At 40.3% G+C, this 26,182-nt stretch overlaps 1 protein-coding gene across 3 annotated transcripts; it reads right to left on the bottom strand.

Annotated features, from left to right (window-relative positions):
• Nucleotides 1-267: 267 nt before the first annotated feature.
• golga1 (golgin A1) lies at nt 268-25,570 on the bottom strand. Of its 3 annotated transcripts, none has more exons than XM_086110758.1 (24): nt 25,401-25,570; nt 24,308-24,591; nt 20,645-20,735; nt 17,384-17,494; nt 15,472-15,569; nt 14,833-14,865; nt 14,606-14,734; nt 13,598-13,767; nt 11,827-11,938; nt 11,652-11,735; nt 11,366-11,491; nt 11,171-11,266; nt 10,783-10,878; nt 10,368-10,463; nt 8,439-8,579; nt 7,472-7,546; nt 7,272-7,361; nt 7,069-7,171; nt 4,866-5,026; nt 4,416-4,574; nt 3,229-3,288; nt 1,901-2,125; nt 1,723-1,809; nt 268-1,464 (listed from the first exon to the last, which is right to left on the bottom strand). In XM_086110758.1, the coding sequence occupies exons 2-24, from the start codon at nt 24,434-24,436 to the stop codon at nt 1,384-1,386; spliced, it is 2,553 nt and encodes an 850-aa protein (XP_085966884.1). In that variant the 5' UTR covers nt 24,437-24,591; nt 25,401-25,570; the 3' UTR covers nt 268-1,383. The 3 variants fall into 3 exon arrangements, with proteins under 3 accessions (XP_085966884.1, XP_085966885.1, XP_085966886.1); XM_086110759.1 differs by having other exon boundaries at nt 17,420-17,494; XM_086110760.1 differs by lacking the exon at nt 17,384-17,494.
• Between the last annotated feature and the right edge of the window lie 612 nt (nt 25,571-26,182).

Genomic DNA, 26,182 nt, shown 5'->3' with positions numbered 1-26,182 from the left:
AATGGACTTTGCAACAACTTAATAGAATTTGGGAGGGATTGTGCATGCAGCTTGACTTGTCATTTTCTGTCAATAAATCAAGAACATGAAGCCTTTGTTGTGAGAGGAAATAATTACTAACATAATAAAGAAGCTTGTGCTTTTATAGTGTTTATGGATTTATATGGTTTAAATAGACCCTTACTGACAGAAAAATCATACTTATTTTTCTAAAATATTCGATATCCACATTATATACAAAGTAAATTGTACTACCAACACAAAATGTGAACTTGAAAATGTGTCTTTAGTGACAATTCAGAAGACAATTGGTGTACAGTATTATAAATATGTCATCCCTGTGTACACATGGACAAAATTGTTGGTTGTTAATGAAAGAAAAAAAAAAAGAACAAGATCCCACATACAAATGACTGAAATGAGTTTCTTCGTAGGATGTCCAGACTCTCACTGAAAGAAGTTTAGTCATCAGGTAGGGGCTCAGAGTAAAAGCGACTGCACCTCCGTGTTGATTGGAGCCAGATTAGGTGGCTCAGGAATGCAGCGAGGATGCCTCCTGGACGACCCAGGTCACACTTTGAGACTTTCCTGGCTGGCCTGGGAACGCCTTGGGATTTCTCCAAAGGAGATGGATGCGCACACGCACACAGCCACACAGGCACGCACGCACACAGGCACGCACACACGCAGGCACACACAGATAATGCCAAGCAACAGAAAGGTTGTATGTTTATCACTTATGTGTTATGTGCTAATATAAAGAATGGGATCGCTGGGTCAGTTTGGCTATCTAATATATGAACATAGAATAAGTATGTTCATTTACTGTAAAGAGTATGTCCTTTAATCGTCTTATAATCAAAACAAAAAATTCAATTGGTGGAATGTTGAATAACTTTGGAGTTTTGACATCTTAGGGTGGAATCTCTTGCTTCTTCATTGTTCACAAAATTAGGGGCGTTTAATTTAGATTTTTTTTTAAAAAGAGCTAAAAAGATCAATCAGGAATAATGAGATTTCATCAGCTGCATTTGAGGAAAAACTGCGGCAGTTCCCTTCACGGCTTGTAGATCCAACCGGTGTGAGTGAAAACAAATAGGACTTACGGTGACACTGGCTTCCACCTTTGTAGTGTCATTTTAAAAATCAACAGCTGATTACAAGACACAAAAAAAAACATGCAGCCCTTTTTCCTCAAAACATTAAAAACAATCACAACAACAGTCCTTTGTCCCACAGAACCAGGGAAATGCATCTCAGCAGGACACTGCTTCAAATGTTTGGAGCGAGCTTCCAACTAAATGTTTGGAGCGACAAGGGGGACCGATTTCCTCATGATGGTGGTCCTGCTGGGTACTCGCTGAGTACCTTCCTAGTAGTCCATCAGCTCCAGGGGGTCAAAGAGCCTGAGACTGAAGGCCGGATAATTCCCTTTGGAGAGGGCTTGGAGCCAAACCAGGACATCTGGAAAGCAAATGTACAAGTAATGAATCAAATTTAAGTTAAAGAAAGCTAAATGAATACAAAACCACAGCAAGTCTATCTAACATTGACTTTTGTACTAGGCTTGGCCAGTGAAAAAAAGGATCAGTTGACAATATGACAAATGATAACGTAGTTGTTGTTGTCTCTCACTTTGAAGAAGAAATTGAAACAATGACTGCATTACATTTGTTTCCTAATGATCAAAATGTTGACAAATGTGTTTTATTTAACACTGACTTTATATTCCAGGGTTTGCTTTAACATGTCCTCTTCCTCACGAGTGAAGTTCAGCAACACAGACACAGCTCGTATTAGCTGAAATGCCTAACAACAAGAGAGATACATGCATAGTATCAAAATGTGTATTCTCAGTGTATATTGGACAAACTATTTCGAATTAAGACAGTTGACTTACCTCAGCCTCTCTGGATGACATGAATTTGAGAACGACATGCTTCAAGTATTCAAAGTTGATTTCTCTTGAGTCGTTAAGGTCTGAGGTGTTGGTCACTGTGGTGTTTGCAGTGGAAAGGCTTGGACTAGACGCTTGTGGCAGTTCTGCACAAACCATTTCTTGTTTGATGACTACGCTTTCTGATATCTTTTCCTTAGCTTCCTCTTCTGGCTCAGGTTTCAGCTTCTATTGTGTTCAAAGAAGGCATACAAAAAAACTGCATCAAATTCAGGCAAAGACAAATTCAATTCAATCGCAAATACTGATGTTGCCACCCACACCATGCATAAAGTGCAACATTTACTGGTAATATTTGCACTACGAGTCTAAACATATACATACTTCATATTTTTAATATTTATATGCATAATTTAGATTTAGGGTTCATGCTGTGTCATAACTTGCACAATAATGTGGTTTCCCCAAATAATTATCAGCAATACAGTGACAATGGAGGGATATATATACCTGTGTGTATATATATATATATATATATATATATATATATATATATATACACATATATATATATATAAATATTGACTTTGCAAGTCAATTTAGAGTGTTGCACCCTTAAATGTTCCTAAAATGTCAAATTAGGGGCTACTATGCTGATAGTAAAAAAATGCTAGTTCGAAGTTCTGGATTTTCGCATGGTTTACTTTTTTTTTTTTTGGGCCAATGCCAAAGTGCGTACTGGTACTCAATATATGACATTTGGGGGGGAAAAAGTTTTCCAAATGCTGAAGACTTTGACCCTCCTAGCTTAGTGTCGTCAAAGGCACGCAGCTCAAAAGGGTTTTGTCGTCTCTTCCTATTCATAACTGTGGGCTCGTCTTGACAGCCAAAACTGATAACAGAGTAAGAAATCTTTTCCCGAGATAAAAAAAAAAAGACTGAACACAAAAAAAAATCCCAATTGATCAAATTACTACGCAGATCATATTTCAAATTTTGAGTATAGATACCAGCATGTTGGAGGAACGCATGAATGGAAAGGAAATTAGCATTTGAAGGGCAATATTGAGCGGGCCGTAGAATATTCAAGCGTGTTATTCTCGCGAAATTACTGTAAAAGAACAGAATGTACCTGGGCGAAAAAATGATAATCCGTCAGTCAACATTTCCAAACTTATTATATGAAATCAGATGATTTCAAACAAAAGGTTTCTAAGCTGAAGTGAATTTTCCAAAGTAAATGTAGCTTATAGTCAAGCACTGGACACTTGATGAGGGATTCAGTCTGGGGGGGAAAAAAAAAAGCATAAAGACTGTCTACTTGATCTTACCAGTTCTTTTTGCAACGTTCTTTTTAGTTCTGCCATTCGCTGCTGCAGTTGTTTGATCGTCTGAAAGACAACCACAAGTTTTCTTAACATGTTGGTAGAAATTATTTAAAAAAAAAATATATATATATATATATCGGCATGTTATATTCATCATACCTTTTCATTAGGGCACACTTGACAAGAAATGAACAAGTCAACAACTGTAATAAGAACTGCTGAGCATAACGATCTACAGGGCCAATTAAATGTTACCCTTTTGAATAAGTTTTCATTTCAAAAAATTGTGTAAGATTAAAAAAAAAGTGGAAACATTTTATTGGCCCACCCTTTCATATTGAACATGTCTTGTGTATCAGTCTATCGATAATGATTGATCTGTTTTATCCTCTTTAAAGAACAACAACTACGCCGATTAAAGACAAAAATAAAAATGATTACATTGATTCATGGTAAACATTGAATAAAACAACTCTCAAGAAAATACCTTTTACATTCTCTGGGGGTAAAATACATTTTCATCCATTACAATGTACACTGTTGTTGCGTACATTGTAATGGCTGTGCAACGTTAATATTCATGCTCCTCCAGCAGTGCACCATAAATGTTTGTGTAAAACGTTGCCCCCTAAGCAATAATGCTCATGCAGTTCCATTCCCCTTCATTCGCTGTTGAGACATGTTAAGCTTAACGAACTAATAATATTTTAAGAGTGCATGACCATCACATTTATGACTATTTTATGTTTTTAGCTGGCTCATTATGTGACAGGACATTTTTCACTTGGCTGTGAAGTGCAACGCTGAGAGGGTCGGATCGGGGAAGTCCTTTACTTCAACCTCATGTATCCATCCAAAGGTGTTTGATCGGGTTAGTATAAACAGTGTGAGAGTTGAACAAAGTTAAGTTTAAGACACACTTTCATTCAGTGTACGAATGGATTTCTTTGCTGAAATCTAACATCATGATGCAGCCTCTGCCAACAGCGGGCAGAATGACAGCTTGGGGCTTGATTCCCATTTTTTAGTAAATCGGGACTGTATTGGTCGCAATTTCAATTGATATTGATCACGTGTCTATCATGATATAATACGCTGATATTGAATTATCGCCCAGCCTTGAGCATGTGGCCCCTTTTGAAACTTTAATAACAAGCAGCAATGACACACGGAGAAGAAAAATATCCTACCTTGTTCTTGTCACTGAGCTGCTGCTCGAGCTCTTTGTTCACCTTCTGAATGTGATCTAGATCATCCACTGTCACGCTGCCATTGTGGTTCCCATCGCACACTGCAGGACTGTGAAGCTGCTCTGTCAGGGTCTCCACCTCCACTTCTAAATATGCGATCTGTAAACGCGCGCGGACACGCACGTACGCACGCACGCACGCACGCACGCGCGCGCGCGCGCGCACACACACACACACACACACACACACACACACACACACACACACACACACACACACACACACACACACACACACACACACACACACACACAGAGTTTCCTGGATGCCCTTTGGTTGTAAGCACCTAAGTATCTCATTTTTACTTGTTGGGAGTTGCGGGTCTCAGGCAGTTTTAAGGTATGCGCGAATGTGATTTAAATACAATGAACTTAATGGATAGGTACTAACCCGAGCCTGACAAGTGTCTTGCTGTTGGGTCTGGCTGAGAAGCTCTTCTCTCAGGTGAGCCAGCTGGGAGTCTTTGTCTTGCTCAATCTGCTCCCGCTGTACCCGCAGGTGCTCAAATTCATCCCGCAGCTGGACCAGTGATGCCTGCTGACTCTGCACTTCTGTAACATGTTTTTAAACAGTTTATTTCCTTGAGAGACAAAATGTATCATAGCACAGGTGAAGATTGTAAGCTAAAAAAAAAATCAATTGGCGTAACCAGCCATTGGAAGTACATTCAGGAAAAAAAAACAGAAGAAATGGGCAGAACAACAGCATGCTAGCGTTTACTGGGATGATAATGACCTTAAAAGCTGCAGTGTTCACTTTAATGTAAGATCACCATCATCATCATCTGAGAGAGCATAGGAAAGGTGCTCCACTTTGAATGAGCAAAAAGAGTTCAAACTGGATCAGCGATTAACTCATCAAAAGTGATGCATAATATATTTTTTCAAGCCGAAAACGGTGCCATTACCGATAACTGATAACGTACTCATCTTTCAAATTTAGAGCTAACTATAATTTATGCACACCTGGAGAAAAGAAATATTCAAAGATTTGTCCTACTAAAAATAGGACATCACTATTATAACAAATATCAAAAACAGAGGTGTTTTTAGAATGCCCCATTTATGTCGTTTTAAGAAATGACTTTGTTTTGAATGGCTTATCAAATGTAAACTTTAGCCAGAGTTCAGTGCATAATAAAATGTTACTGTCAATGAATGTCAAATGGCGTGTGCATACAAAGGAGTACCGATAAAACACCAACCTATGACTGTGCATCCAAGTGCATGAAATATCTTCCTCTTAAACAGGGGAGAAATCCCACACGATCAATGCCATGTTTGTTTAATGCGAGTTCAATGCACATTTACCGCTGGGCATATTCAGTCCAAAGGAGCATTTGATTTGAACACCCAGAAGTCCCACATGACCCATGCCATGTGTGCGACGAGTGACGGTGAGTGAGCTCCGAGGAGGAGAGTTTAGAAAGGCCAATTCAAGAGAAAGGAGTGCACCATTAGAATAATTTCATTTTCAATCTTGGATTTAGCTTTTTCAATCGGAGTTTTTTTTTAAGGTGATCAGATCTATTTTATGTGACACCATTAATCCTATTATCTGCATAATTATTGGGTCGATAATGATCATGAATGCCTACTAATCGAAGTCAAGATGGCGCCCGAGTAGGCAGCCGTCAGCAAGTGCTCTCATGAGCCTTGCTTTTTTGTTGTTGTTTTTGTGTTTGTTTTGTCACTTTGTGTTTGTTGTTACGTCATGTGGACCTGATGTGGACTTTTTTCAGCATTTTTTGGCCACGACATTCATCAAGGAGGAGACTCTGTGCTTGGTGGTTGCGCCTTCTCGGCAGCATGGGTATACCAGCACTGTTTTTGACTGGGAGGAATGTCGGCGCCATTTGACTGTCGTTGCTGGACAGTCCCGGGGCGCTTGTGTCTTGCGCCTGGAATGGGCAGCATTTTTCACAGCCCCACTTTGTTCAGCGGACAGATCGGTGCTGTTGAACGGTCTGCGGCTGGATAGATGTAAGTCTTGAGGAGCCGACGATGAGAAGAAGGGAGCGTTAGCGCGGAGCGCCGATGCGGATTTGGAACTGGGAGTCGCGGCTTGGAGTTTGAAGCGGATTACGTGGGTCAGGAAAAGTGAACTAATCTCTTTTCGTCAATGGACACTCCAGCTTCGTGTTTGCTTTCAAAACTTAGCTTGTAGCAGATGTGTGCACATTTTCAGCATGACGTCTCTGATCCACTGGTGAAAGGACACTTTGATCCTCTCCTCTTTCATCTAGAACTGCTTCAGACAACAAAGTGTATGCAGAAAAGTGGTGAAGATTGCACGACTGTCTGTGTCCTATGTGTTGTGTTATTTTTGTTATTTTGACTTCAAAATGGCGCCGCAAGAGTGGCTGCCTTTCCAGCAGCTCCTATATTTTGTTGTTCTACTTCTTCCTTTCATAACTTTGCTGCTGTGAGTTGGGAATTTCTCCATTGCGAGACTAATAAAGGTTTTCTTATCTTATTCTTAATTAAGGTCCATTGCCAATTGCCTGAACCCCTTATTTGGAAATATAATGAAAGTAATTCAACATGGCAGAGTGATGGTCTTCCTTGAATGGACTGAAAGTGTGTGTCTGTACCTTCGCATAGCCTTTGGATGTCTTTTTCTCTTGACGTTAACTTCTCACTGACAGCTGACAATTCCTGTTGCGATCTCTCAAGCGATGTGGTCGACACTTCAACCTGAAGTCAAGCATATAATAACAGTCAACATTTCATATAACACACACACAGTACACACGTGAATCGGATCAGGGGAAAATGATGCATGATGCACACAGACCTGTGTTTGTAGTTCCTCTCTCTGTCGCCTACTTTCTTCTAGAGCTTTGGCAATTTCTGTGCTAACCTTCTGCCTGCCGTCCAATTCCACCTGCAACGGAGTGCGAGAGTTTTGTTTTTTTTATATTCAATGAGAGTTCATTTTTAAAAAATTATAAATAACCACTAGAAATAGGAGTTGCAAGCAGTAGTAGCTTTGACCTTGTATTGTTCCAACTCTTCCATTTGCTGCTTCAGTGTGACATTTGCCTGATCTCGTTGCCTCTTTAGGTCAGCCTAGAGCACGAAAAGGAATGGGAAGGATTTCGATTATTGCTTGTCATGGTTTCCATATGATACATAAAGAAATGGCAGCCCTAAGAACATCAGTTTATCCCCGGCATCAGAACAAAACCTTGCAAGGCAGATGGACCACAAGGTTTTGTAATCTCATGAATCCTTCTCGTCTCAATTCAATCAGATACTATTGTAGCTGGTCAAAAAATGACTAATCCCAATCCCAAATAAAACTGCGATTTATGTTCTGTACAACAACAAATCTTCCGCAATAAAAAAGAACATACTATATACCCGCCCAGTGATGCAAGAGAGATATTTTTAAGATAAGCAGACAGACAAACGGCAACATCTCTTGTGTGAGTGCATGCCTCTACTGCTGCCTGATTTGGCAATTAATTTCTGTGTGGTCAGTGGAGGATGTACGTTAAATGCCTTTCTTTACTTCTTGTCCACGTATTTGAACAGGAAATACAAATATTCAGCTATTTTAATTATGAAATCATTGGTAATTATTGGATTAAAAAGAAAATGTATCTCAAGAACTAAAATGGAATAGAATGAAATTAGTTTGTTTTCCTTTTTAGTACATACACTACAAAACTGGAAATTTAAAAAACAATGCATAGAAAATTGTGGTAAAATCAACAAGAACAGACGTTGACCCCCCAACTCCATTCAGTGAATGGTTACTGGTCTGTGAAAACCATGTACTTGTATAAACTGATGTCGTGACAGAAATAAGGATGGGGATAACTTAATTAAAGCGTCTTTTTTGGGTTTACATTTTCCAAACCGAAAAAGACAAACAGCCGTATTTCAGCAATGCAAGAGATTATGTGGAAAGAGCATATTGACACCCCAACACCTTTGAGAATTTTCAAGAGCCTACCATCATGTCTTGCATTGTACGTTTATCTGTTTGTAAAGCGGTGATAGTCTCCTCTAGTCTGCATTTCTTCTCTAGACTCTGCTGCTGCAACAAAGACAACTGCTGATCCAAAAAGGCCTTCTCTGCACTCCACTCTCCTTGCTGAAACACAAAATGCATCACTTGATTTATACAAAAGTCTATTCCAATGAAGTTGAGACGCTGTGTTCAACATAAATAAAAACAGAAGACAATAATTGGAAAATCATGTTCAACCTATATTTAATTGAATACACTACAAAGACAAGTTTTTTTTTATTTGTGTGTATTATATTTTCTGCTTGTCTCTGGACAAAGGCGGACACTTTTTGCTCTGCTCCTGACCAAACCTCCTTCGCTCTTTGCTTGCTGACTTCGGTTATGTCCTGTCGCTTTGTCCTTTGCTTATTTTTCTTCCGAAAAACAAATAATGGATGTGGAAGACATCTACATGATTGATCTTCTGATAACAGGTATCCTGCTATTTTGAGTTGGCAGTTTCTTGATCAATTGCAAATTTCAGCTGATGGGAACAAGCTGCCTGCCTTTCTAGGATGGTGCGGGGTGGGGGATCAACACTCAGACTCATGCGTTGACTGAACTCAATTGCAAGGTGGATGAGGTTTTGTAGTTGAAAAGAAAGAGGAGTAGTTTGTATCCGGCCTTTAAACATTGATCGAGGATTTGGCTAATTGATGCCAGAGTCAGAGGCTGAAAGACGAAAGGCTGTCTGAAATTGTTGACGGCCTGTTCCCAAAACAACTGTTATCTGGACTTTCCCCTGGATGAAACATACGCTCGGACGCTGATATTCCTATCAGTCCCTTACCCCTCCTTCCCGACCCCGAGACTGATATTCCAAGGACGTCTGAGCTGCTCGCTGGTTTAATTATGATGTGTTCCTCCCTCCCGCCTTCTATCCTCCCCATTCGCAACATGTAAAATCTTGAGATTTGTTGTATGTCTTTTAAATGTATACAGCGTGTACTGAGGTTTTTTTTCTTAAGCTCAAACCATTCTCCCATTTGAGGAGAATGGTGAGAGTCTGTCTGGTTTTTTTCCTCCTCTTCCCTATTGTTTTCCTTTCACATCTAAGATATCCGGGCGCTAAACAGCGAACCGCCAGTCTTTTCATTTTGTTTATGTTCCTCTGGATGGAGGATACTTGGTCAATAAATCTGATTCTAATTAATTTTCAAACTCAAACTTTTTTTTTTAATTTTAGCAAATAATAATGAACTTAGAATTTTATGGCTGCAACCTGTTCCAAAAAAAAAACTGGGCCAGGTGGCAAAAACGACTGAGAAAATTGAGGAATGATCATCAAACACCAGTTTGGAACATCCCACAGGTGAACAAGGTAACTCGAAACAGTTGGGTGCCATGATTGGGTATAAAAGGAGCTTCCCTCGATTGCTCAGTCATTCACAAGCAAAGATGTGGTGAGGTTCACGTCTATGTAAACAACTGCAGAAGAAAATAGTCAAACAGTTTCAGGAGAATGTTACTCAACATACACTTGCAAAGAATTTAGAGGCTTAATCAGCTACGTTCCATGATTTTATTTTTAGTTATGCTTAACACATCTCAATGTCATTGGAATTGGGTTTGTAAACTGTTTTTGTAAAATGACTAAAACTGAAGAGATGAAGATCTCATGGATTAGTCCTGCGTCACAGATATGATCAAAAAGTAAACCAAAGAAACAAGACTACTTGCCTTCTTCTCAAATTCTTATTTTACAAGTAGAACTCTCTTTGTCATTTAAACACGCACATGCACACGTGCGTGCGCACACACACACACACACACACACACACACACACACAAACACACACACACATATTATTTCACAGGTTCACAAAACTAAACTCAGAATGACATTCTTGACTTTTTAGAATGGGAACTAACCATTTTTTCTGTCTGCTGTTCTTTCACTTCAATCAGCTGCTCTGTACTCCTAAGTTGATCGCAATATCCTTGGACTTGCTGCTCCAAGGTTGTTATCTGAAAAAGAAAGCAGCACAATAATACTCTCAAATGCTACATTTAATCGAATGTATATTTCGTGTAGTTCTGGCTGAGCTGGAAGTGTTATTGACTTCATTTTTAAGTAACTAAGATGATGACTCATGACGAGCCTTTGCACTTTAAATCTCAGATTTCACCTGGATTTTATCACTGAAAAACTTTTCAGAACATATACTGTATATGTATGATTAAACAGCAATTACAGATGGATGCTGTATGTTGATGGCTCACAATTCAACTAAAATGAAAAGCCTAAAGTGTATTGGGTATTTTTTTTGTGCATGTCTTTGCTCACTTGTGTGTCTGTTCTCTCTCGATAGGACCTTGAGGATTCATCTTTATGTCGGAGAAGGGTCTGCAGCTCTGTAATACAGGACGTCATTTTGGATACCTGAGATGAAACAGACAAAAACATTGAGACGCAGAAGAGCTTGTGCTCGAATAGGGATGGGCAACCTTGACGATTGCAAAGCCACAATTGGATTATCCACCTCCTATGCCAAAGCAGAGTTCTGACTATTTTATGGTGAAACGCAAAAAGATGTGTTCCCTTTCATTATTCATTAGCTGAAGTGTAGATAAAGATTTTGCGGTACATACTGCTGCCTTTCATGCAGAAAGTGTGGGTTCAATACCCCCCCCACACACACACAAAAAAACATGGATCATAGTTTCATGAGCACCTGTGCCTCCAAGGAGTTAACTGTATCAGCATGCTTGGTCCGAAACTCCAGTAGGTCTGTTCTGGTTTCCTCCAGTCTTTGTTCAAGATTGGACCTCTGCAGAAGTAAAATGACAAATAATCAATGCGATTCTTCAGACAGATGAATTGATTTATTAATGCTCTGAGGGAAATTAAGTTGGCTTCTTTAATTCACCTCCTGGAGAAGCTCAAGTAGATGGTCGTCCTGGCTTAGATTTCCTTGCAATTGCCTCTCTAAGGACTTCACTTTCTTCTGAAGGTCTCCCAACATGCGCTCCTTGTCCTCCTCTGTAACAGCAGCCTAATGAATTCAAGAAATCATCTTCATGCATACAATACAGTAGATGAATTCTTACATTCAGCCGATACAATTAAACGAGGTTGCATCATGAGCTAAATGATATGTCAATGACTTCAGTCATGAGCTGAAGATGTTTTGACAAGCAAATTTGTTCTTTGACCTTTTGTTGTTTCAACTTCAGAGCATTATGTTCAGTCTGAAGATCCTGGAGGGAGCGCTCTGAAAAGGACACCATACTCTGTGACTGAAAGAAAACCACATTGTTGTGTTGTCGTGGGCTATTCCACAATAAATAAGAGTGAAAACCTCAAAATTCTTCAGGCAATCAGACTGACCTTCTGCAAGTCTGCTGAGACCTGTTGGATTATCAACTGCAGCTTTTGGTTTTGTCCGTCCAAATCACCAATTTTCTTATCTGCCTCTTCTCTGAGCAGCAGCAGTTGCTCTCTGCACACATCCATTTTTTTCACGACATACTCGGAGCGTAACAAAAAAACTGAATCATCCCCGGGCGTGACTGTGAGTGTAAATGGTTGTTTGTCTCTGTGTGCCCTGCGATGAGCTGGCAACCAGGTCAGGATGTCACCGCCTGCTGGGGATAGGTTCCAGCACGCCAGTGACCCTTGTGAGCAAAAGCGGCTCTAATAGATGGATGGATAATTATTAAGTTATCGGTGTGGTCTATAATTTTTGTTTCATATACACGATAGTAGTGGTGACTTCACAAACAACTTTGCCACATGAATATTTTTGAATTTTGGATTCTGATTTTGGTTGAAATGATTTGATGAGGCTCCAGTTCTATATTTGAAGACAGACTTAGCTCAAGGGTCATCAACGTCGACACCACATTGGTAGCCGACGGGCCTGTTCTAAAATTAGATCAACAGTGATAGGACATTGTGATTTTTTTAGGAATGTGGTAAAAGTGATCATCTGAAAGCATAAACACTGCCAGAGATTTATAGAAATAAAGTGTTGCATATTGATATTTATCAGTTTTCTATTTACTGTGAGAAATGTGATAAATGCCTTCACATAAAAGTATCCATCCATCCATCCATCCATTTTCCGAACCGCTTGATCCTCACTAGGGTCGCGGGGGGTGCTGGAGCCTATCCCAGCCGTCCCCGGGCAGTAGGCGGGGGACACCCTGAATCAGTTGCCAGCCAATCGCAGGGCACACAGAGACGAACAACCATCCACGCCCACACTCACACCTAGGGACAATTTAGAGCGTCCAATCAGCCTGCCATGCATCTTTTTGGAATGTGGGAGGAAACCGGAGTACCCGGAGAAAACCCACGCAGGCCCGGGGAGAACATGCAAACTCCACACAGGGAGGCCGGAGCTGGAATCGAACCCAGTACCTCTGCACTGTGAAGCCGACGTGCTAACCACTGGACTACCGGGCCGCCATAAAAGTATCAAGAATTATTAATCATAACATTTAATCAGATTATTAAAGATAATTTGCGCAAATGCAGCCTACTGCCCGAAAACAGCTGGGGTAGGCTTCAGTACCCCCCCCCCCCCCCCCCCGCGATCCTTGTGAGGATAAAGCAGATCAGAAAATGAATTTGTTTTTCATTGTTTTCTCGTAAGTGGGTTAATTAGTATCCAAGAAGTTGCTCTCAGTTTCAAAAAGGTTTGTAAAACCCTGGTTTAGCTCACATTACAGATTACACCCTAGATTGGTCACCAGCTAATTATAATAGAGACAAACACACTAAGACTCAAATCCTGACCTGCAATAACTGAGTGGGCTTACTACTACATTCCTCCCTATGAGGAATTAATCACTCAAAACAAACAAGTGTGTTTTGACTGACTGTTCCTTGATGTATCAATTGCTGTGCAGTTGCTATGTACGTAGTTGCGTTGGTCCTTTATTCTGCCATATAGGCTTGATGTCTCACATTATATAAACTCGGATTACTCAGTGACACGTTGTTTGTCAAGCTTTAAGGAACTACTACTACTACTTTGTATTTTCATGGATAAAGACTTTTACTTGACAACTTTAGTGCTATGTTTGCTTCTGGGTCCAAATTCCGCTCCTTGTGTGACAAAGTACTTGTTAAAATAAAAAAATCATTTATTTACCGTTCTATTTCCAGCTCAGATGTGATCCTGGAGCTCTCCTCATGTTGCTTTTGGACAGCCTGAAGTTTCCCCTGAGTTTCGGAAAGCCTTTGCTTTGCTGAATGAAGGTTAGACTCCTGCTGCTGGAGGTCCCGCTCACGCTGGCCAAGTTGTTCTTCCTTTCTCAGCAACTGGTAGACAAATTAGGAAATCAAAAATTAGCAGTTATGTTTAAGGCGATACCCATAAAGTCGGTGCTTATAATTACAAAAATAGAACAGAAAAGAAAATAAATTAAACAAATATATATTTTTTAAATTGTCATCATAACCTGCCCGCCATATTGCCAAGTTATAGAAAGACACTTCTTTCATATACTGTATTCCCTTCCTGGTTGGGAAATGCTTCTTTGGAGGGCCTAAGCCAAAGCAGTGTTGATGGGGTCAGACTTGATTAATAATGACCCCAGGCAGGGCTGTGAAGCTTTGATTTTCGCAAGGGGAAGAGGGTTAGAAGGCCTCACTAAGAGCTGTACCCTCTACGTTGAACAAAATCATTCATCCATCCATTTTCCGATACGCTTATCCTCACAAGGGTCGCAGGGAATGCTGGAGCCTATCCCAGCTGTCTTCGGGCAGTAGGCGTGGGACACCCCGAACCCTTTGCCAGCCAATTGCAGTGAACAAAATCACGGTCACATAAAAGCACAACAATTTTTTCAATGTATTCTTTTAAAGTTATAAAAAACAATTGACCTATTTTTTAAGCCGCTACTTTTGAAGGCAGCTCTTGTTCCAGAAAAATATTTCACAAAATTTGTATCTTGTGACACTGTCCATCTTGACATCTCATGACACGAATGACGCTATGTACAGTATGCCAATTGAGACGACTGGACATCAGGAAATATGGTCATACTGTACCACTGGAAAAAAAGCGTGTGACCAAATTTATGCAGGTGCGACCAACTTTTTCAATTTTTTTCAGTGATACCAGTGCAAAAGGTAGTGTGGAGTCCTCACAACATACCATGTGTTTGACTTTTGCAAGTTCCTGTTGCTGGAAACCATCCAGTTCATCCATATCATCCCTCCTCTGGAAGAGTGTCAAACTTTGCTCCATCATTTCATCAAGTCTTGCTGATAAGGCCGTCTTCTCCTAAACGTACACATGCAGGTTTTCAAATCTTGGAAATTATGAAGTGAAGTAAAATAATGAAATACAATGATAGATAATGATCACAAAACAGTGCTTACATTTTCCACAACAGTCAACTTCTTCATCCATTCCTGTGTAAAGTATAGACAGTACAGTGAAAAAGTATCCACACCCGTCCTGATTTCATGTTTTTTTTTAAAATGCGTATTTATCCCACATCAGTGTTTTGGCTCATCAAGGCAATTTTAATACATCACAAAGATATTAATTTCCCCCAGCTAAAACCTTAAACTATGAGATTTTGGAATGCTAGGTTCAATTTCACTGGCCTCCCTCAGGCTTTACTACTGCCAGTCAATTTACATTGACGATAACCTATTAACTGTGACCATGGACTTGCATTCCTGAGTGTCAGGAAGTTCATGAATGATGTGACCTTTAATCTGTCAACCTCACTTTCGTAACGACAAGACTGTGGAAAATAAGCATTTGTATTTATGGAACCAAAAAAAAAAGACGAAATTGTAAAATTATGACTTCTTTTATCCATCCACCTTCTCTACTTCAATAATAGTGGATCCTGGCCACAGTAGTGCTAAGCAGGGCAGCCTAAACTTATGTGTGTGTGTATGTGTGGGGAGATATATACACACACACACACACACACACAGTGTGTCAATACTTCTCCATCGCGGTGTATGTTTAGTATATATACAGTATGTCTAATTAACATTTACCTGGTCCTTCTTGTCCAGTGCCAGAGTCATCCCCTCTGCCATTTTGGCTCTGTTAGCCTGGTGAAACTCATTCTGCTCTTGAAGCTTTTTTATGGAAGCTAGGCAGAAAAGGTGAAACAAAGTAAAACAAAGAGTACAACTTAAAAGAAGAAAAAAACTAAGTTGACTGCAAGCAGGAAGTAAATATAAAACAGCAATTGCCAAAAAGCAAAAATTGTTACTATTTTTGAAAAGTGAAAGTATTAGACACGATCCAAAGCAAAGGCTGACAAATGACCATACATGCTTTTGCCACACTTGATCCTGGCCTATTTTATTGCTGAAGGTAGCATGGCAATGTGTTGTACAATCATAACGTGTAAGGATTTGGACACTCGTGACAGTCACCTAAAACAAGCAGGTACCGGTGCATTATGTGATGGATAGAATTAAGTCAGATCATTTGGTGGGGTGAAAGCAGCATGAGAAAAGCTGTGGTGCCACTGAAACATTGGGGAAATTCTTTTGGGTTTTAAGAAGACAATACTGATAGTAGATCAATCCCAATAATGCCGAAACTGCTTAAAATGAGTTTCTTTCACACACCAATGATTATGGACTAACCAACGATTACAGCAATGTGAACTGTCTGAGAATACAACTTTGCGATCTCCAGTCAGTAGCATGTCACATTTGCAAGCTGAGCCGTGATTGGTTGCTACCTGAGCAACTGTGATGTCATTTTCAATTGACAGCAAGCGGGTGGATTTCGCTGCTGAATTTATATTCCACAAACACAATAATAATCATAATGTGGCATCAGAGAAATTATGTTAGGCTGCATAAAACCTTTTACTGTAAAGAAAATGTTTGACTTGACTTCCCCTTGAATTTGGGTAATGGATTACAGTACGACTTAACTGACGGGCAATCGGACTCTAGAGCTGGGCGCCGGTGACATTTTTGGGGTCTACCACTTGATTTTTTTTTGTTTCATAACCCTCAGGATCTTTCAAGAAGTTTTAACCGTCTTTCTCAATCAATCCTCAGCAACAATAACCTGTTACGCAAGGCCTTTTTGAGGCCTATCAATGATCCAGGCATGTTCAAAAAGAGAACAGTTTTGTTGCCTTTGCCATCAAGGTGTTGTGACAGTGTGAATACCTGACAGAAAAAAACATACACAAATTACCTGACAGTGAATCCATACAGATTTTGGCTTTTACAGGTTGTGAACTTAACTTTTGATCAGCTGAAGAACAGCCTATTTCCGTTCTTTGCTGGCAAAAAATTGCTTTGTGCTTTTTTTTTGGTCTCACTCCCATTTATTCTTTTTGCATTTTGAAGCTATATTCAAATTTCATTGTACACTACAATAATAATAAAGATAATCTTATGTACTTTGATCCAGATCCCTAATCAAAAAAGAAAATTACATCATCCTTTTTATATTATGAGCGGACGCCTTGCTTCGAGAAGTATATTTGTGTTGTCAGGTACGTCTGGACTGACATAAAAGCAGGCTGTTCGAATTTTTAACAAGATGAGGACAGCGAACAAAGCACTTTTATTCAAAGCAAAACTTTTTAACTTGTCTCTTTTAAGGAAGTGGCAGAAGAGAAGAAAGCACTGCATGCTTACATACTGGCTCATGATCAGAAATCAATGAAGCACTCAGCTCACATTTAAATCTTAAAACACCTGTATAAAAAAAAAACACTCAGTAAATCAAAGCATGCAAAGCTTGACCACAGCCATTTTGCCCCCGGATAATTAAGAAGGACGTTTCAAGATCTTTCAACATAACGATAGAAAACATTTACAAAGCATCTGATAGTAGCACATGAAATGTAAGAACTCATTTTGGGGAAAAGGGGTGGAGCAGTATGTTGGTTAATACAGCTGATAGACAGATAAGACAAAAGTAGCTCACTGGCAGGAGGAGGGGAGCGAGAGGAGAGGTACGTACAATCCTGATGGTTTTCTAATGCAATTTCAAGCTTCTCCTTGGTCTTCTGCATTATTCGCAGCTGCTCAGCGTAGTCTAGTGTTGTTGGGACGCAGGGAGATGAAATGTATTATCAATGGCACACGCGCGCAGACACACAACACACACGAGGGACCCAGAACAGCATGATAGAGAGGACAAAAGAACAAAAGAAGAAAACAAAAGGGAAATGTGATTGACACATAATGAAAAATCAACCTACCAATGATTTCATTCTGTGAGGAAATCATTCTCAAAAAACAAAAACAAAAAACTAGCATTTCTCCAAATCTAAATGCTCTGGTCTGTGCGAGTACACAAATTATTCTAACATAATCATGACAGTTATTACAAAAGAAGAAAAGAAAAATTGCAGCAACCCACGTGGCACTTGTCAGCAGGGACAGAGGCAACATTTCATTCTTTTGTGTCTTGTCCGCTGCATGGCTTTCAAATTGACTACGTTTGTAAGAATGACTGACACCTGAATTCTTGCAAGCGTTCAACCTGGTTTCCCGTCTGATTTGATTTTGTTCATCAGTTAGACTTGCAGATGTCGACAACCTCATGAATGTTATTTATGCCATTTCTTTATTCCCTCCTAAAGCATGTTAGTACCGTATTTTCCGCACTAAAAGACGCACTGGATTATGAGGCGCACCTTCAATGAATGGCTATTTTGTAAAATGTTTTCATACATTGGACACTTCACATTAATAGGCGCAATCTACAATGCCTCAACTAGATGGTGCTACGCTCCTTCCATTCAACTCGAGAGGCGTTTGTGATCACCTCTGAAAAATGTAAATGAACTATTACTGTACTTACCGGTAAATGAAACTACGAAAATTGAAAAGAATGCATCAAAACAGAAAATCAAGTGAGAAAATCACAAAATAAATTCTATATCCCCCCCTACAGAATTTATTTTGTGATTTCCTCGCTTGATTTTTTTCGTGGTTTCATTGAAGTAATAATTAATTTACGTTTTTCGGAGGCGGCCATCAACGCCTCTCAAGTGGAACAGAAGAAGGGACGGAGACGGACAAAGACGTACAGTACCTGTATTTGTTGAGACTGTGAAAACCATTAATAAAGTCTGTTTTTTTTAAAAAATAAATAAAACAACAGCTCTCCTTTTTTCAACAAATACAGGTGAGTCTTTGTCCGTCTCCGTGCCTTCTCTTATTCCGTTCAACTCGAGAGGCGTTCATGACCCCCTCCGAAAAACGCAATGGCTTTTCCTTGATTATAGCGCCACGACTACTACGATCAGATGTCAGTAGTAGTTATTTATTCCTTTGTTGTGTATTCACAAATGATGAAATCACAATATAAATTCTGTAGGGGTGGCTATAGAATTTATTTTGTGATATCCTCGCTAGCTTTCAGTTTTGATGTATTATTTTCAATTTTCATAGTTTCATTGAATTAATCATTAGTTTACGTTTTTCGGAGGCGGTCTTGAACGCCTCTCGAGTTGGAATGGAAGAAGGCACGTAGACAAAGACGTACCTGTATTTGTTGAGACTGTTTTAAAAAATGAACACCACAGCTCTCTTTTTTTTCGGAGCTGCAACAAAAACTTATTTAATAAACCAGCAACACAGTACACTGAACCAACAGCAAGTTATAACATTGGAAGCATGTCTTCAGGAAGGAGCCATCTTGGAGTCGATGTACTGTATTACTGTAATGACCATACAAAAGACACACCGGATTTTAAGGCGCTCGGTGAGCTTTTAAGAGAATTGTAGACTTTTTGGTGCACCCTATAGTGCGGAAAATACGGTATTGTTTTTTGTGGTTTGGTTGCTCTTCTTTGGTCAGAAAAATATGTTCATCAGTAAGTAATTATTAAATGCTCAAATGAATCCTGTGGAGGGAGAATAAGATTTTCAATAATTCAGTGAACACGATGATCCGTGACCGAAGATGTGCTTTTTAATATTCAAAACACATATGGGGGTAGGTTTTCAACATCAGTCAAACTTTGGCAACAGCAGGAGATTAACATCTTTTTTTTTTTTTTTTACATTGCCCCAGTCATTAAAATACAATTCAAATGCAAATTACAATGAATGCCAGAAAAGAAAGCACTGTGCACAGTGAGGAAAAACAAGTGACTTCATATACCACAAAACCGATTTTCCAAAAACTTTGCGGTGGGATGAAACCTCAGATTCAAGAGATATTATTGATGGCATCTGCTGGAGACACACACAGACACATGCTCACACATACAGGCCTTTGTTTTAAAAAAGAATTTCTACTTCTCTGGCATCTGCTGGTGGCCATGAAAAGGTGCCAAATGGTTTTTAGACAAATAATGAATGAATAAACAGGACAAAAGAAGAATGTGCTGTGGCAGGAGGAGATGAGTTCACTGCATTTGCAGAAGTACAAATTTTACAGGACATTTTCTCATGATGTCATCTTTGTATCTATGGTATACTCAACAACAAAATACTCCCACAAATGTGAGCTATCTATTGCAAATGAGATCCGCTACTGTGCACATTAAAAAAAATCTTTTTAAAATTTTGTTTCAATGTTTTCAAAGAAAAATGAATACATGCCTGCAAAAAATAAGTGACTACATCATAGTCAAGCAGAGCCACATTTTACACTAAAACGCATAATTACCAAGAATCTGATCACGAGTCAAATCACCACATCAGAACCATCAGTGACCATCAGAATGGTCACTATATATAACTATGACATCGACTATTAGGTTCTTAATTCAAATACAGTTACGCACCATGAATCATATCTCTTGATAAGAATGCACTGGCCTATGCAAGCAGGGTTTTGCATAAGAAAATCCATCCATCCATTCATGTTCTATACTGCTTTTGTGAAATTAGAGCCACAGGTGGCTCAGGTGACTTTGGGCGAGAGGTGGTTTACATCTCCTTGCACATAAATATAAACGAGTATTCACGTTCACATTCACACTGATGGACAGTTCAGCGACTTTGGTGAACAAAACATGCATGTTTTTGGAATGTGAGAAGAAGCTGAAGTACGCCGTACCACAGAGGACGGCTGGATCCGAAATTCAAACCACAAATTTCCAAACTGTAATAAACGCCTAATTTGTTGTATTCCCATGATTTAGCGTGCTGTTCTATTTACAAGCTTCTGCTTGAACCTCTATTTCAAGACCTGCCCCCTCATATAACGATGGAGTGAATGTCCCACCTGATAGCTTTGCCTCTAGTTTGCGGATCTGATCATTCCTCCTGAGCAGCAGGGCTGGCAGGTCGTCCCTGGAGCTGCTCCCGTCAGATGCCTGGGGACAGGAAGACCGCACAGTATTATATTTGAGAGTGAGCAGTAGTTTTAAACAACTCAAAATCCACTCCAATGCCTATTTTTCCACTTTTTTACTGATAACGCATTAAAATGGCAAAGGTGTGTACCTTTAAAGTAAAAAATGTGAGCACTTGCATAGTTCAATAAACAAATAGTGTTGTGTATACTGTACTTGGCATCAGTCATTGGACAACCCTAAATAATTTATGCAGGATCAGTTAATCTTGTACTTATGAATATGGCTTTCACTGCCGGGAAAAATGGTAACGATGAAAACTCAAGGCAAGTTGCATTAACATGGAGAATTGTCATGATAGTATTTAGTTGGAACAACATCACATTCACAGCAGCATTTCGCCAAGTTAACATATAAACAATATATAAACAGAAAGGGGTACAGAAAATAGAGCAGCATTAGTTCGTTCTTTCTTTATTTTTTTAAACCAGTGTTTCAACTAACAGGATGCAATCAAGAGCTTCATGTTCCATTTCAGGACTCAGGTAACAATATCCTGATGCACGGCAAGCACTGAATGCGAGAGTCCAGCCCTTTAAGTCATCCCTGTTGCTGAGAAAGGTCACGCCCAACTAAATGTCTGACTTGTTACTATTTCACGAGCGTTAATGTCATCCTTACTACAGGAGTCAATTTGTGCTTGTGCAGCCTGAAGATGTGGGAAATAAAGTACAAAAAAAAAAGTGAAATAAAACAGAACTATTTTGGAAAATGGGCAGCGTGGTTGAGAGACGGACGCGTTAACCACGTCCGTCTCTCAACCACAGACGTGGTTAACGCGTCCGTCTCACAGCGCAGAGTTGCAGGGTTTGATTCTGGCTGAGGCCTTCCTTTGTGGAGTTTGCATGTTCTCCCCATGCATGCGTGAGTTTTCTCCGGGTACTCTGTTTTCTTCCCACATGCCCGACAAAAGGGAAAAGTATGTTGGCACTAAATCAGGAATGATGATCAAGGGCGACAAATGATTTATCCACATCACCCCAAGGGTCAGACTGTGAAAATGCAGCGTTTATGCCACAGGTGTGTTTCAGCACTTACTTTTCCTGGTGAAAGTGTTCACATCCATTGATAAAAAAAGTTATGCTTTGGTCAAATTGTCTTAATTTCTTGGCAAGAGGGCAGCAAACATCTGACACTTGTCATATTGGGCCCGCATTGCGGATCTCGGGATCCCTGTTGTTATGTGCTCATCCCGTACCTGGGGAGATCCGATAGAATGGCTGAGCACCTGTTCCAGTCGACGCCTCACAATACCGGCCAATCTAGCTAATGGACTTTGTGCACGGTTGACGTACGCCCCAGATGACTCCAACCCGAAAATGATTCTCGCTCGCCAGTTGTGAGCAGCGGCTGCTAAGATTGATGATCTTTTTGATTTCCCTCTGCAGGTTGTTTGAATTACAGTACAGTACTACATGTCAGACCTGATTTGCAAAGGTATCCATGGATTCACTCACTCAGCGAGGTTGAGGGATACAACCATTCCGCTAGTTGCCATGCCAGATCTCAAGGGCCAAAAAAGCCAGTGTTTGCAAAGCTCTGTCAAACTAATTCTGCAAGGGGCTACGCAGCCTTCCTCAACTGGCGGACCGCGATCCACGACCGGACCGCCGACCTCCTCTGTCCAGACCTCCTCTGTCCGGACCCTCGGCAAATTGTATAAAATAATAAATTATGAAGTGATTTTTACGTTATACATTTTATATTTTTGGACTATAATCTGCGCATTACCGCGATCGCTTGTTAAAATTATCCGTTGTATTCTTTGCGTGCACGAACAGATGTATTGCAGAGGACGCAGCAGCGCGACTGTGTATATAATGTTTGACTAACTGGAGACCCTGGCTGAGCAGGGCATGTCGGCGAAAACGATGCGCTGATTGGCTCCTCTGAACTTAAGGTGTGCCCATACATAAGCGTCAGCATATACGATGCGCTGATTGGCTCCTCTGAACTTAAGGTGTGCCCATACATAAGCGTCACGCATTCAAAATGGATGATTGTGTCAGGAAACAGACGCATGTGCGACGCCACAGTGTGCTCACAGCTTCAGCCCAGGAGAGCCGCACACAGACAATTAGACAAAACGAATCGCGGGAGGTTTCGATTGTGTGCAGTTTTGCTCCCGTCTACCCGGGGATCTTTGCAGCTGTTTAACAGCAGAACACCGCAACATGGTAAATGAACATCCCAATGGCGTCCTCAAATAATATTTGCATGCCTCAGACATTGCATTCACCTTTAGTGGAAGAACAGCACTGCACATTCCTGTGCTCCCTTGTGTCAGTATTTAAGATGGTTCTTAACTCCTCTTCTGATATATTTTTCAGTGATTTCAGAGGGGATGTGAAAAGGGGAATTGTACAAATGAAAAGGATATTTTTGTTTTCATGTTTAGTATTTATTTTGGTAAAATGAGTATTTTGTTTTGCTTTTGTTAAATTAAGGGAAAAAAGACAACTACTGTTTAACAAAGTTAAAGTAAAAATGTCTTATTTCCCTAAAAGGGCTATTTCTATTATTAAGCAGGCATAACTTAACAAAATAAAAGAGTTCCTGTGCCTCAACACAATACCTCTCATTATTTGCTGTGTACTGGCAAAGTGAATAATTGTTATTTTCATGCACCCCATTATTGGTTGGTTGTGAGGAGTGTTGATTTGTATAATCTTGGCTTGACCATACTAAATGGGCATATAGCCCTGCTCCCCATGACCGCCGTGCATGGGACCGGGCCTTGGTCTTATTAAAAAAAAAAAGTGGACCTACAGCATTTCTAGTTGAGGACCACTGGGCTACAGTATTGTAAATGGTTTGACCTGACGATGGGCACTTGCAACCAACTCTATGCAACTGTGACTGCAGCCTCAAAGTGTACAGCTTTGTGCATTTTACTCTCGCTTTTGTAAGATTAAACAAAGGAGCTCTTGGCAATCACCATTTCTTTCTGCTGTACATGAGAATCAAGACTGGTATCATACACAGTGGTGAAATAGTGCAAACGTAGCAAATTTTGAGTTTTCTTTTGGGGTTCATAAAAGACTGGCAGTTTTTACTTGGCACAACGCTATTTTGAGCAGGTTCAAATTTTTGGTTCAAATTGTGGAATCTGAATTAAGATGAAAAAAAACTGTTTTTATCCATCTCAAGGGGCATTGCCAAGTTGCCACTTGGCGTCAAGTGAAAGTCACGTCACAGTGTCTAAGAGCTCAGGTAACAACTGTCACGGCTCACCTGTTTTCTAAGTTTGGTCATGTGACATTGGCAAACTGAGCCCTTAGGCACAGCATGGTCATTTTCAGTCAACAGTAAGTGACAAAATGCTCCACACCTCCCAAGTTGTATAAAAACTGGTGTATTTTGCCACTTAATTCATATTCCACAAATGCAATAATAATCAGAATAGCATGTTTGGACTACTCCGGGCACATGGAACATATTGACAAAATTTTCCTTTACTTTACTTACCCTTTAAAGACAACGTACCAGGGCAACGAACCATGAAAAAGACAACAATCTTAAAGAGAACTTACAAAGTCATCCCCTGAGTCTGCCCCCATTGAGGTGATGGATTCCTTGCTGATAGTACGGGGTAATCGAACGCCGCTCCGTGGGGCCGTGGCTGCCTCTTCTGCAATCTTTTTCTTCAGCTTGGCAAACATGTCTATATGAGCAGCGACTTCCTTCACAGAAGCATCTAGAGAGTATGGAACATCACACAGTCCAGGGAATTCATTGCCTCTTTGCTGAGTAGTCACATGTCCTTCTGCAGTACCCCTCAAATGAAGAACACCTTAATATTGCCATTCCGCCGCATCTGGGGAGGAAAAGAGAAAGAGATGTTTCTTTCACAAGTCCAATCTGATAACACTTCATACAAAACACAAATATTGTAAATACCACTTTTAAAGAGTATCACAGTGAGGTCAACACAGCAGATTGCAATATCTGAAGCAAATTTGAATGATCAGCAAGGTGCAAATATCCATCCATCATCTGAACAGCTTATCCTCACGAGGCTCGCGGGCGTGCTGTAGCCTATTTCAGCAGTCTTTGGGCAGTAGGCAGGGTACACCCTGCACTGGCTGCCAGCTAATCACTTACCAGTAAATATTTTATTTAGCAATTACGTGATACATTGAAAAGATGGTACATTATATTTTGGGAAATGTGAATTCTGAACCATGCGGCTGGTGTTTTAAGTATGACATTTTAAGTGGATCTGACTCACGTATTATATTTTACACACTGTGCAATAAACGGAACAAAATATCAGAGTTCAGATTAACAGTAACAAGGGCTTCTGGAATAACTTTATGAATCGGTCGATAGAATTTGTTGAGTCTGTTTCACTCATATGACACCAACGCAATTTCTAATCACGTATGTAAATGTCGAGTGACAGCTTTAGCTTCGTTGTCGGAATTTTGTTAGGTCGTACTTTATAAACAAACAAGATGTGTGTGTGGAATATGGGTAGATTGTTAAATTGTTTGGCAAAAAGCTAGCCACCTCGCGCAAAAAGCGGTCATACCCTATTCATAACAATGAAAGTTAACATTACAACCACCGAGTAAGCTTAGCAATTGTTAGCTTGTTTGCTCTTTAGAGTGGACTTTCTCTCACCATAACAACTCCAAATTTAGTTGGTGAGGTTTTCTCGTGGTTACTGGGTTCGCCTTGTCTGCTCCAAGGAAAGTGTCACTGAGATACTCGCCAGGTGGTTGCTTTTTCGTCTGTCAAGTTAGCCAACCCGGGTCGGTGAGCTACACGTAATCGCCCAACACAGATGACCGATGACATCACGACTGCGCTTCCTGTTCATTGGAGAAGGGCGTGGAAAAAAAATCCAAGATGCGCCTCCAATTGGTGAGAGTGGTAAGCACACCATTCCCTGCCGGATGCAGAGCGCATTTCGAGGTGTGGCTCATCGTCGAGTGGATTTAAACGTTTGACTCCGCTGACACGGAATCCAATCGGCTCTTTCGTTCTTTCTTTCAACTATTTCCCTGTTGGTTTTAATTATGCGACGTCACGCTTACTTTTCACACTTTATTGAACATCGAATATTACAACTTCTCAACCCTCAGTCAGTCGGGGGGGGGGGGGGGGGGATAACTGAACTGTTAGACAGAAGTAGTCGAAACGGCCATTTGACGTCCATTCTGGGTGAAGAGAGGGTTGTAGAGCCACGGAAGCTCGTCAAGCATGTTCAGGGCCATTGAAAATCAGGGATGCGACGTTGATTCTGAATGTTGAGGCCATTGGGTTAAAAAATTGTGGTTAAAAGACGTCTCCCCTAAAGAATGAGTGTGATGAGTGTAGTACCATATGTCCCCAGCAGAGGATGGCTGAGGTTACTAATTGTGTGTCAATCAGAATCCAATTTGCATTTTTCGACCTGAAAC

This window comes from Hippocampus guttulatus, chromosome 5 (genome assembly GCF_054856545.1).
Source record: "Hippocampus guttulatus isolate MCC_2025c chromosome 5, RoL_Hgut_1.0, whole genome shotgun sequence".
In the NCBI taxonomy this organism is placed as follows: Eukaryota; Metazoa; Chordata; class Actinopteri; order Syngnathiformes; family Syngnathidae; genus Hippocampus; species Hippocampus guttulatus.
The sequence above is the reverse complement of the archived record's forward strand: the minus strand, read 5'-3'. Positions and strand labels throughout refer to the sequence as shown.

What these genes read in the sequence shown, in the direction of transcription:
- golga1 (XM_086110758.1), bottom strand. Translation starts at nt 24,436, where the DNA reads ATGTTTGCCAAGCTGAAGAAAAAGATTGCAGAAGAGGCAGCCACGGCC. An exon ending in TCTCAGCAGACTTGCAGAAG is followed by an intron (nt 11,736 to 11,826) that starts GTCAGTCTGATT and finishes GTTTTCTTTCAG; the next exon opens with TCACAGAGTATGGTGTCCTT. An exon ending in GTACAATGCAAGACATGATG is followed by an intron (nt 7,547 to 8,438) that starts GTAGGCTCTTGA and finishes TTCGTGCTCTAG; the next exon opens with GCTGACCTAAAGAGGCAACG.